The sequence below is a fragment of the Borostomias antarcticus genome, assembly GCF_949987555.1.
Source record: "Borostomias antarcticus genome assembly, chromosome: 1".
Classification (NCBI taxonomy): Eukaryota; Metazoa; Chordata; class Actinopteri; order Stomiiformes; family Stomiidae; genus Borostomias; species Borostomias antarcticus.
In genome coordinates this window covers 57,332,110-57,344,956 of record NC_140234.1, presented here as the reverse complement: position 1 = coordinate 57,344,956, position 12,847 = coordinate 57,332,110, and the positions used below count along the sequence as shown (strand labels likewise).

The following is a 12,847-nucleotide window of genomic DNA, read 5'->3' as shown; positions in this document are numbered from 1 at the left end:
CTGCTTCACAAACCCAGAACCCACACCCACATCATGGGCTTCACTCACACCTCTTTACCCCCTCATCTCTCTCTCTCTCTCTCTCTCTCTGTTCCCCCCATCTCTTTGTATGTCCAGCTGGCTGCTCCACAAAGACTGGAGCTGGAGGCTCCGAACGAGACGCTTTGTTCCGTCTATTTTCCCACTCCCCGGTGAGGGAGAGGGGAGAGTTGTAACAAAACTGAAAATGAAGAAGGGATAAAACGAGAGAGCGACAGAGGAGAGGATCACACTTAAGATCTTCTGAGCCCAGAAGACCTCTGGGATCGCTCCGTCTTCGGAGCGGCAGAGTTAAAGGGAGAGCCGGGGCGGCTTGGACCAGGATGTGGATGCCGGTAATCAGTGGCATCTGTTGAAATGTGCCCTTGAAGAACCAACTGTTCCTGACTAAAACCTTTCAAAATGCTCTATATAATGGATCCGTTTCAACGATCGCTCCAAAAAAGATGTGTTGCGAAATCACAAAATTAATGCTTTGGTACAAGGCCGCATCCATCGACGGGGCCTCCACCTAAATCCGATGCCCAAAAGCGTCGTCACACCCGACTCAATTCCGCCTCATGCGCAACCACGGTCGCGTTTTCGCGGCAATCACACGCTCAATTACGGGCCGAGAGTCCCCCTGCGGGCCGAACGGGTCTGGGAAGTGTCCCCGCCCCCCGCGGACTCCGTGGTTCCCCCCCGCCGCCGGTGTGAGATCTCGCGGAGGATCGCGGAGCAGAAAAAGGGCCTCTGTGTGGAGATGTGAGGCGGAACTAATAGGATTGGTTTTGATTCATTAGATTCTCTTTCATCATCCTGGTTGGAATTCCGCTGCGCACCCCGCTGGGCTTCGCACTTTAAATGTGGGGGGGTGGGGGGGTGGGTGAGGCGGTTGCGAGGGCCCAACGGGGGTGGGGTGGGGGGGGGGGGGGGGTTGGGGGTGCGCGAAACGCGTCATCTTCCATGGAATCATCCCTTCGGTCGATGTATAAGCATGCCGATGTGTGTCTCGGTGAGATCGGAGCTGGATGACTGATGACGGTAAACGGCGCAGATGGCGTTGCTGGCAGAGATGAGAAAACAAAACGCCTTGACAGTTCACAGGGCGCACGCACGCCCAGCTGACGGGGAGAGGAATCTGAAGCTCTCTTTCGATGGCTGTGGATGACGGGGGGGGGCTGTTTACAACAAACAAGAGGCCTTTTCAACCCACCGAGCTCTCCACGGATGGACCCCGGCCTACATCTCAGAACTTTTACACCCTCACTCTCTGAGTCGGTCTCTGAGGTCATCTGACCAGGGTCTCCTGGCGGTGCCCCGGACCAGACTAAAAACCCAGGGTGACAGAGCATTTGAGGCGGTGGCGCCAAGACTCTGGAACGCTCTTCCCCAGGCCCTGAGAGAGCCATCCACTGAACTCATGTTCAAAAAACTTCTTAAGACACACATGTTCAGGCAGGCCTTCGGCCATCTATAACGCCTTGCTGCTCGCAATGTTGTTTTATCTGTTCTGTGTCGTTTTAATCTTGTCTCGTGTTGTATTGCCATTTTAATTTATTACTGTAAAGCACTCTGTGCATCCGTGCTGTGAAGAGCGCTATATAAATAAAGCTTACTTACTTACTTACTTACTGCCTAGGTTATAGGGATGCTTGTCTAGATCAAGATAAACATGCCCAGTTTCAGTTTTGCTTGCAAGGTGCCTTGCTGTGTTGACGTTTTTAAGGTTGCAAAATTGTGATTTCCCAACGCTGACCTTTAACCTTTTCCATGTGGTGTCTTTCTTTGATTGGTCATAGCAATTACGACCATTTATCTTAATTGAAATAAGGTTTGCAAAATGTTGAAATGAATAAAGTATAGAGGACTAAAAGCATAGGCAACTATCTGAGGATCTACCGAGCTTATCTGGTTTCCGTTTTAACTGCCTGTAGTTTAATGATTGTGCTGGCAGAAAGTTCTATTTTCCATGTCAACAAGTTGATCCTGGCCTGTATCAACTAGTGCTAATGGCTTTACTCAAGTACTGTTTGGTTTGGATTCTGTCTGACATGATGCTTGATATGATGAGTTTCCATCATCACATTGTTACATTATTTTTTGGGACCACTACAAAACAATAAGCCACCATATCATTTTACCAAGGTGTATCTGAGAGACCGTATACAGTGTACATTTGTAGGATTTTTAAAAACGTATCGCCCATTCTTCAAGAACAAAAGTGACTGCATTAAGTGTTGTGGGAGGACAGCCGAATATGCACATCCCCTCTTTGTTGAATCGTTTCTCTGGAGTCTTTCTAAGACCGAATCCCATCAGTCGGAAAATTAACATTTCAATGTGGTCGAGTGCAGATTCAATTGATCTGTTTTCAACGCTGCCAAATGTGACCCAGGATGCATCTGCAGTTAATGATCACCCTCCGCCATTCAAGAGACGCCAGAGTTCTCGTTCGCGTTGCCGTATCGACGCCGACACTTACGCCCTCAGTCATTTACCTTAGCTGGAGTGGGGCTTCAGGAAACAGACAGCCATGATGGGGTAATCAGAGGCAGGGATGGGAAAAAAATAACATATTAGTTAACGAAACCCAATCAGGAAGCTACTCAGCTGCATCTGAACAAGGTAAACACATCTGTATGCATACTCATACATCTCAACACCATCAACAAATCTGTATTAATATTCATACCCGGGAGGAGCAATGTCAGTTCCTGAGGTTGGCTCTGGGAGATTTTTGAACACTGAACGACTATGCACTGAGCATGAAGAAAATTCTGTGATTGAAAAATGACACAAATTTTATTTTAATAAATGTCAAAGTCAATGACATTCTTTAATATAAATCAATGTTTTGTTTCGTACAATATAAAATAACAAAAAAGCAGGTTAGCATTCTTAAGCAGGTAATGCATTGCTGTACTCAATATGCACACACACGCACGCATGCACGCACACGCACACACACACACACACACACACACAAAAGTCTATCACTCTCTGAAAGTCCTAGGAGTAGCCTACAGATATATGAAAACCAATGTATAACCATAAATAACTCAAACACAGTCTGCCCTGTGTCAGTCAGTCATAGCCTACTTGTTTCGTTTTGGTCGTCCCCCAAACCCTCTCCACAACAAACGCAACACTTAAACCAGAGAGAAAACATTGGCTTTCCCAGCGCTTTGGCTCGGGCCGCGGCGATCTGTGGTCCCTCTCATCGAGGGGCCTCCAAGTTGGCCCTCCCCATCACAAGTGGTGGGTGTACAACGTTGACACTGGGCTCCCTGTGGCAGTTTGCCGGCCTTGGCATCACTAGTGCGTTCTCAAGGGCTTGGTGTAGACGGGTTCCACTAGTGTGTTTCAAGGGCTTGGTGTAGACGGGTTCCACTAGTGCGTTCTCAAGGGCTTGGTGTAGACGGGTTCCACTAGTGCGTTCTCAAGGGCTTGGCGTAGACGGGTTCCACTAGTGCGTTCTCAAGGGCTTGGTGTAGACGGGTTCCACTAGTGCGTTCTCAAGGGCTTGGCGTAGACGGGTTCCACTAGTGCGTTCTCAAGGGCTTGGCGTAGACGGGTTCCACTAGTGCGTTCTCAAGGGCTTGGCGTAGACGGGTTCCAGGATGTGGTAGGGCAGCAGCGCAAAGAAGAACACCAGGAGGATCAGGCTCGTCACCGCCAGGAGAACGTAGCGGCCGATGAAGAACCTGTCCACGATCTTTAGAGAGGGAGGGAGGGAGGGACAGAGAGAGAGAGGAGGGGGAGAGAGGAGGGGGGAAGGAGAGAGAGAGGAGGGGGGAGGGAGAGAGAGGAGGGGGGAGAAAGGAGGGGGAGAGAGAGAGAGAGAGAGAGAGAAAGGAGGGGGGAGGGAGAGAGAGAGGGAAAGGAGGGGGGAGAGAGAGAGGGATGGAGAGAGAGAGAGGAGGGGGAGGGAGAAATAGATGGAGGGGAAGAGGAGAGAGAGAGTGAGTGAGGGAAGGAGAGAGAGAGAAAGAGATATTAATTTTCTGTCCACCAGGGGTCATGAGAGGCCCTCCGTGAGAGCTGCTGTGCTGGAGAGAAGACATGCTCTGTAGGTTCAGCTTCCACAGCCTCTCCCCCTGCACCTCGGTGGATGATGAATACACATTCAATGTCTTAACTGTACGCTGTAATGACTACAGCCCATGATTAAAACATGAGATAAATACTGCTACAGACCACCGAATCCAAAATCAATCCCCCAGACACTTGTGAAGATCAGAGAGGATTGATTGCATTTAAATAAATGTTGAGAACACAGTAGAAACCCTGAGCTTGACCGTATTCACTAAAGCCCATTTGTCGAGTCCAAAACTTGATGGAATGCAGAGACATGTATGATAAGTAAAAAGAAGCTGTATTGAAGACAACATTCATGGAGCACTCACTTTTCATTCAGATAATTAGACCTAAAATTTGCTTTCCCAATACCGAGAAAAGGCAAAGTCTCCATTGCCAGTCGATGGGGGTCAGTGTCTCTAGTCGGGGGCTCCTGAGATAAGGAACCAGCTGTACTGGTGGCAGCTTGGTGGGGGTTAATCTCGGACAGCTTTGCCTGCTGGAACTCAACAAAAACCACCGGGGTGGGGAGGGGTGGGACGGATCAGTGGTAATACTAACCCCCCCCCCCCCCCTCCCGACTCCCCAGAGACCCGGAGCAACAGAGGCTAAATCTCCCAAGGAAGCAGCAACAGCCTCTACCGCTGGATAAAGATCGGGGGGGGGGGGGGGGGAACCTTGGTGTGGTGTAAGGGGGCCCCCGGTGGGATGAAGGGATGGAGAAGCGGGGTAGGTGGTGGGGGAGGGGTGCATTGTCTCGGACGGATGCGGCGTTCTCTCATTTTACGCATCTCACTTTCTAATTTGCCAATTAGCCGGAGCGCGGGGCTCAGCGCGGGCGAGGCTGGAGGGCTGGCGGCCATGTTTTATTAATGTGGCGTGGAGCCGCTCTCCCGGTGCAGTCTGGGGCCGGCCTAATTGGCACTGTGATATTTTGCTTTTGTTTAACAGCGAGAGGTTAGCCGTTTTTTTTTTTTTGCGCACGCATGCAAGAAACACCCTCACGCACGCACGGGCGAGCGAGCGCGCGCGCACACACACACACACACACACACACACACACACACAAAGGCACAGGAACACACCAATTTCGCCACCCGATGTTTACAGGTACGGGGGTTAATGTATCAACTGTACAATACGAAAATGGGATCTTAACCTGAAATCACCGTTCAGGACTGAAGACTAATCTTTGATATTTGTATTTAGTAGGACGTTTAAATGCTGTTGGTCTTTCTTCTCATCAACAAAAGCATTTCCCCAAGATTTAAAACTAATCTACAAGTCAATAAGTATTTCACTGCCAAATCAGGGGTAGGGGGGGGGGGACTGGAGGCATGAAAATAAAAACATGAAAGCAAATCATTATCTGGTTAAAAATAGAGCGCATAATGAGTAAAGGCAGCAACAACAAAATGCCGATCGCGAGGCTCCGCCGGCTGTAATACCTCGCCCATCAGCCTGGACAGAAAACGCAGAAAATCTTTCCCAGCGGCCCTTCTGCTTTTCTGACGCAGACAGGGGCTGCGTTCCGAATCGCATACTTCTACTACTTACTACTAGTACCTACTACAGCTGCCCTCAGAAAGTACGTACTTTGCAAGCAGTAGGCATCCAATTGGGACATACTACTCTGTCATAACATTGCGCCCTGAAAGCTGACCACATCCGTCGCAATCCATAAAGCGACATTCGCCCACAGCTGTCCGCAGAGACGCGCAAGATTCGAGATGGTTGGCGCAGTAAATCCCTTGCAGATGCACGAGAACGCCAGAGACGCCAATACCGTCGGAGGACAAGAGCTCTCCTGTTGTTCCTTTGCAATTGATGTAGTTTGAACTGAATTGTACATTTTAACCTGATCAAGGTATTTATCCACGTCAGTAAAATTACATAATGCATTTCAGTCATTGTCATTCTATGTCCTGTCTGCATGTGAAGCAGCCTCACATTTAACTTAGTAACGTCAGTGTAAACATTATTGCCAATTCTGTTGTGTAACTTAGTTGACTGAACCTACATTTTACTAACTTTGATATGTGACAGTATATAATCAGATCATTGCAGTTGTAATGTAGTGTCCTTGTATCTCAAACTGGAAATAAACCATTCATGCAATTAAGTTAACTTTTTATTTCCCATTCATTTCACTTCAATCACCATACTCATATTCATAGGATGTCCACCCTACAACATATTGCCAGTTGAACCCCAATGCACCCATCCTGCAGCTCTACTTTGATGATCTCCTGGCTGCAGCAGTGTCTGCACCACTTGACTGTGTTCCAGCTCTCCAAGAACACGATTACACGATCCAACATTAGGATACACAGCATCACACCTCATTGTTTCTTCACCAAAACCAAGCTTGATGCCTGTTAATTTGTTCTTCATTTTGTATTGTCACCCTCATTTTCCCAAGCTACCATTATGCATTATGTTTTGTTTAACACGTGTGATGTATAAATCCAATGATCAATCATAACTACATCTAATGATCAATCATGACTTGTGTATTGTGTACTGTGTAATCCACACATCACTTTGTCCCAGTTTCACCTGTAACTTTGAAGGAAAAAGTGTGGATGCTTTGAAAGACCATTTCAAGTCCAGTGGAGGCCAAGCTACCCATCAGTCAACAATTATTCAACACTCAGGATACAGTATATTTGACTGATTGAGCTCTAAGAAAGCACAGGTTAGTTGGTCGAAACATTTAATGAGGCATTTTAAGCAAACAAATGAAGCTAATAAAATTAAACATGCTGCAACACAAGACAAACAAAACAAACAAAGCTAAATGATCATTTCTTGGCGAGTGCCTCCAGTAGTGCCAAAAAGCGGTCCTCCCGCCTCTCCTCTCTTGACCGAGACTCATCCTCTCTCCTCCTGGCCTCCTCGTCTCTTCTCTCCTCCCTTGTAAGTTTTATTAGTCAGGTGCACATCATACAGGTATAATATGCACTGGAATGCAATTGCTAGCTCCCAAAAGTGCATAGTACAGTAAAAAATAGAAGTAATTAAGTAAAAGACACTAAAGATTTAAAAAAGAGTAAAAATACAGCACAATCTTGTTATACTGAGGGAGACTGGAGTAGTCCACACCATCTTGTATTTGTCATACCTTGTTCTGGCCACCTCCTCTCTCCTCCTGGCCTCCTCTTCTCTCCTCTCTCCTCCTGCTCTCCTGGTACCTCTCTTCCTCCCTAGCCCTGGCTGCCTCCTCTCTCCCCCTGGCCTCCTCATACCTTTGCCCCTCTAGTGCCTGCTGTCTTGCCTCTCTCTTTTCCGTCTCTCTAAGGTAGTCCAGTACCTGGCTACTGGACTGACCTCCCTCCCTCCTTCTCTTTCGTGGTGGTACAGCAGGACACTCGTCCTCCACAGGAATGGGATCAGACACAGAGGGAGTTGAGACTTCAACAGCCTCCTGGCTTGCTGATGAAATTAGCAATGGTGGGGTGATGGATGGCTTACTGCCCAATGCAGCATCCATCACCCCATACCATTTCCAGGAGGCTGCTGTTGCCTCCCCTCCCTCTGTGCTGACCCCTGTTTTAGGACACTTCAAATCCTGCAAATTAGATGACAGGATTAGTTAATGACACTAAAGCATAGTAAATGGCTAATCGAAGGCATACACACAACACTGGTGACTGACTTTCTATTTTAGTTTGAGGTTCTCCCATTTCTTTTTTATGGTGGCTGGTGTCACCTTCCCCTCCAAGCCAAGCTCAACCACAAACATCCTAAGGGGACAAGGAACATGCCCAGCAATGACAAATGCTCCTTTCATCACATTTCGTAAAATAGGGTCAAGTGTTACTCACTCAAACCCCTTTATTGCCGCATTTCTCTTCCCAGTGAACAGCTCCTCCTTCTCCATCATCCACTGGATGAGTTGCTCAGTATGTTCATCTGTCCCTAACAAATTAATGATGTTTTCCAGTGAGACAAAGCAGTTGACTGACTAGTACTTCAACTACCTAGTTAACGTTAGCTAACTGACGTCCTGGATAGGCTCGTGCATTAACAGCAAACTATTTTCTGGTGAGCTGAATTGGTATGTCGTACCGTACATAGCTAGCTATACTGACTTGGCTTGCATTCTGCTTTTTGGCAAATTTGACGAATGATGAGAAGAGTGAGAGGTAACGTTGTTAACTTCAGTGCACCACATAGCTAGCTAGCTAACTAGCTGGCTAGTTGATGTTACAGAAGTAAGTTACGCTAGTAGCTACCACTATAGATACCACTAGGCCACTGGCTGAGGTTATAGGTTTACATTTGCGCTCATTTATCCACTTAGCTTCGTGCAGCAATAGTATCTTTTAATGTTTCAATTATACACACAACACGAGTCGCTACAAATATGTAGTGACGTTACTGTACTAACACTTGAATGCGCTGCCGCTGCCGCTTGCACATCTGTCTGCGCGCCGCAGGATTCATCATACGCCTCCAGCGCGACTCGCACGTGACGTAATTTCCGCTGCGCACAGGATTGTGGGTCAGAATAGGCAGAGAAGACTGCTGGCGTGCATACTGCAAAATACGACCGGATGTAGTATCACATCCTGGCATTTTTGCCATACTGCATGTGGCATACTATGTATTGGGACATACTACTTTCTGTTTTGGCATACTATATAGTAGGGTAGTAGGCGATTCGGAACGCAGCCAGGGCCTATAAAATACACAACTGGCAAGTCTGTACAAGGCTATTCCGCTCAACGCGGGGCACCAACACGCCGGCTTGGCAGGGCTGGCTGCTTTACTTGGCAGGGCCGAGGGGGGGGGGGGGCGAGGAAACGACGCGGCGGTCTGTTTGAGCGGCGCTGCTGTCGGAGAGAGATAAACCAGAGCTGCTCGTTATCACAAACGCCGAGACGCGCGCTCGGCCAGGCCCGGTAAAAGCCAATCCGGTGTTCTGGTACTGCCACGTGTGTAGCGAGCTCCTGACCAGGCCGCTCTCGTCTTCTGGTACTGCCCGGAACATGTGAGCTACACGGGACCCTCCCACACACACACACACACACCCCCGCGCTGAAAAAACGCTGTGCGGTTTAGTTTCTCTAGGTAGAAGAAAGACTGTTGACCACCGTCATGCGTTTGAACTGATATCGATACTCTTTGATGGCATGATTGTAAAACTACACCAATGTTGCTGATATGATACACCTGCCATACCTACTAACTGTACTGTCAAATCAACATATTGAAGCATACGGAACATGAAATATTATCTGAGGAGATGAAATGTGGCCGAGGAGAGAGGAAAACCAGAATGGTGTACTGAGTGCAGTCGTGGTCCATAGAGGCTGCCTGGAACACAGCATGAACACACGTTCAATGAATACAATCAGCACACAGGAGTGGTGTGCACCGTGTGTGTGTGTGTGTGTGTGTGTGTGTGTGTGTCTGCTTGTGTGCGAGTCAATTAGTGAACGTGCGAATGAGTGTTCAGATTCAGATTCAGACAACTTTATTGATCCCAAAAGAAGAGCAATTCATTAGCAGCTTACCCAGTCCATAAAACTCCCAGGCCAGGTAGTCAGAGACAAAAAGATCGACACACAAAACGTTGTGTGTAATTTTTACTGCTCACCTATTTCGGCCCCTGGGTGAACTGTTTTTTTTTTTGCTTCCCTCTGGAATATGTAGGGGTGGGACCTATGCCCACCCTCCCATTGCTCTCTGTAAAGTATTCCCCCTTTTGTGCCAGGGAAACAAAGAAATGAAGTGTTTGGTTCCAAAACGCCGATTTTTATTTCACTTTAATTTGAAAGCAAACTACACGTGCGTTTGTGGCGTTACGTCACGGATCTTCTCCGAATCTGCAGCTGGGTAGGCTACGTTTTGCAACAAAAAAAGACATAATTGTTGCAACATAACATCGGCCACTACCATCGGTGAATGTCATTTTATTTGCCGATGGGCCGATGGCAGTCAACAAGGCCAACATCGGCCGATGCCGATGTTCGGCCGATGCATCGGTGCATCCCTAGCGGTATACAAATAAAGTTTGATTTGATTTGATTCTCTGGGCGGCCGCCAGCGATGTCTCATGGTTGGGAGCAACTGAAAACAGGCTCAGGCTCTCAGAGTAGAGGGGCTAATAGACACAGACCCTCAGTACAGCGCTTTGTTCTCCTAAGGGGCACGTTCTAACACCGGCCAGATGGCATTGCAGTGAACTCACTGGACAGAACATGGTCAAAGTGGCTGATAATTCCTTTGTGTGTGTGTGTGTGTGTGTGTGTGTGTGTGTGTGTGTGTGTGTGTGCGTGTACCTCCTTTTCCCTGAACGGCGAGGGCGTTTCTGAACTGCGGGGGAAGAACACCAAGGCCAGGGTGATGATGAGAGCCAGGAGGAAGATGGCCACCACGCCCAACCTGCTGGTCAAACACAACACATCACCAACTCACATCAAACACAACACATCACCAACTCACATCTATCAACCTGCTGGTCACACACAACACATCACCAACTCACATCTATCAACCTGCTGGTCAAACACAACACATCACCAACTCACATCTATCAACCTGCTGGTCACACACAACACATCACCAACTCACATCTATCAACCTGCTGGTCAAACACAACACATCACCAACTCACATCGAACACAACACATCACAAACTCACATCAAACACAACACATCACCAACTCACATCAAACACAACACATCACAAACTCACATCTATCAACCTGCTGGTCAAACACAACACATCACCAACTCACATCGAACACAACACATCACCAACTCACATCAAACACAACACATCACCAACTCACATCAAACACAACACATCACCAACTCACATCGAACACAACACATCACAAACTCACATCAAACACAACACATCACAAACTCACATCTATCAACCTGCTGGTCAAACACAACACATCACCAACTCACATCGAACACAACACATCACAAACTCACATCAAACACAACACATCACAAACTCACATCAAACACAACACATCACAAACTCACATCAAACACAACACATCACAAACTCACGTCTATCAACCCCCGTATACATGCTTCATCATCAAACACAACACATTACAAACTCACATTTATGAACCCACTGTGTGTGTGTGTGTGTGTGTGTGTTTATGTATATAGAATTTGATTAAGCATATATTCTACTGCCTGTTGGCCACTTCTGACTGTGGGTGTCTTTAAGGACATATGCAAATGAAGCAAAGGGCAATCAAATCACCATCTAACGTTAACAGTCTAATCAAGTAGCCTAACTTCCATTTCTCCTTTTTCTCAATTTAGTACCAGTACATCTAAGCTATTCACCAGCTATTACCATGTTCTCTCTCTCTCTCTCTCTCTCTCTCTCTCCCTCCCTCTCCCTCCCTCCCTCCCTCTCTCTCCCTCCCTCTCCCTCCCTCCCTCCCTCCCTCCCTCTCTCTCCCTCCCTCCCTCCCTCCCTCCCTCCCTCCCTCTCTCTCTCCCTCCCTCCCTCCCTCCCTCTCTCTCTCCCTCTCTCTCCCCCTCTCTCTCCCTCCCTCTCTCTCAGGTTATTTAACCTCTCGCAAAGAAACCTGGAACTAGAACACTGTCATGTCATTGTCAATGTCAATTTCATTAACCCCATTAATCAATGTAGCACATAGTGTTGTACAAAAAAGAATAAAAACATAAATTATATAAACACAGTGAGAACAGGTTTAAATAGACCAGACCTTGAGATCAAGGAGGCCATACCTAGGCACAGTCTACACTAAAAAGGTTGCATTTAAACACCTACAGCAAAGAACTTCATCAGTAGACTATGATGATGATGATGATGACGACGAGTGTCTTGGGAGAAAAGTCGTTGGTTCAGCTTAGCTAACGTTACTTTATTCAATAAGATGTGCACCCGATGTAGCGTGAATATGGTTACTAGGACGCTAAACTCTTCGAAACTACAAGACGACTAAATGATAGGTATGTCATTGTCAACATCGACCCACTGAGTCACTTACTTGGTCGTTCCGGAGGCTCTGGAGAGAACAGTTCCCAGCACCAGAGCCACAGTCCAGACTAGAGCCACGATGAACACACCCGTGCCCACGCCCAATGGCAATAAGGTTATTGTCTCAGCCATTAATGGACTGTTTTAACCTTAGCTAACGTTACAGTGGAGACGTGGGGAAGAAGCTAGGCTTGCTAGGTCGAAATGTGTTGCACCTACCTAGTTACAGTCCAATGCTAACGTTAGCTGACAGGCTAAACTAGCTATTGTCTCGTAGGACTGCTCACTTGAGCTCATGACAATTTTCCCCCCGAACTAACTTGGCTAAAATGAACTAGACAAAGCTACGTAAAGGCTGGATATCATAAACTAAGTCAAATATAACTTCAAGTGCATTCCCCCAACACAAACATTCAAAACATCGCCGCTCGCAACCTGCTTTTCGACGCATTTGTCTGACTTCCTTGGTTACAAGTAACCTATAATGCTATAGGTTAGATTCCATTCGGCACAGCCAATCAATGTATTTCTTACTAGCTAATCGCCGAATGGACTGCTGGGAATTGAAGTCCTCAACCACATCGTATCGAAAATAGCTGCACGAGCTGTTATAAACCTATTGAAACTGCGTGCGGATAGATGAAACCAAACCAAAGAAAAAATATAAACTGTAAAATGACCAAATCTAATACACCTATCTACAGGCTAAACAAAGTCAGATCACTTCCAGTAAAATATGCTACTGTAAAAAAATAAATA

At 47.1% G+C, this 12,847-nt stretch overlaps 1 protein-coding gene across 1 annotated transcript; it reads right to left on the bottom strand.

The window, feature by feature from the left end:
• Positions 1 to 3,601: 3,601 nt before the first annotated feature.
• Positions 3,602 to 12,220, bottom strand: tmem218 (transmembrane protein 218; the record flags this gene model as incomplete). Its single annotated transcript, XM_084436938.1, has 3 exons — positions 3,602 to 3,736; positions 10,389 to 10,491; positions 12,099 to 12,220. The coding sequence occupies 3 exons, from the start codon at positions 12,218 to 12,220 to the stop codon at positions 3,602 to 3,604; spliced, it is 360 nt and encodes a 119-aa protein (XP_084293064.1).
• Between the last annotated feature and the right edge of the window lie 627 nt (positions 12,221 to 12,847).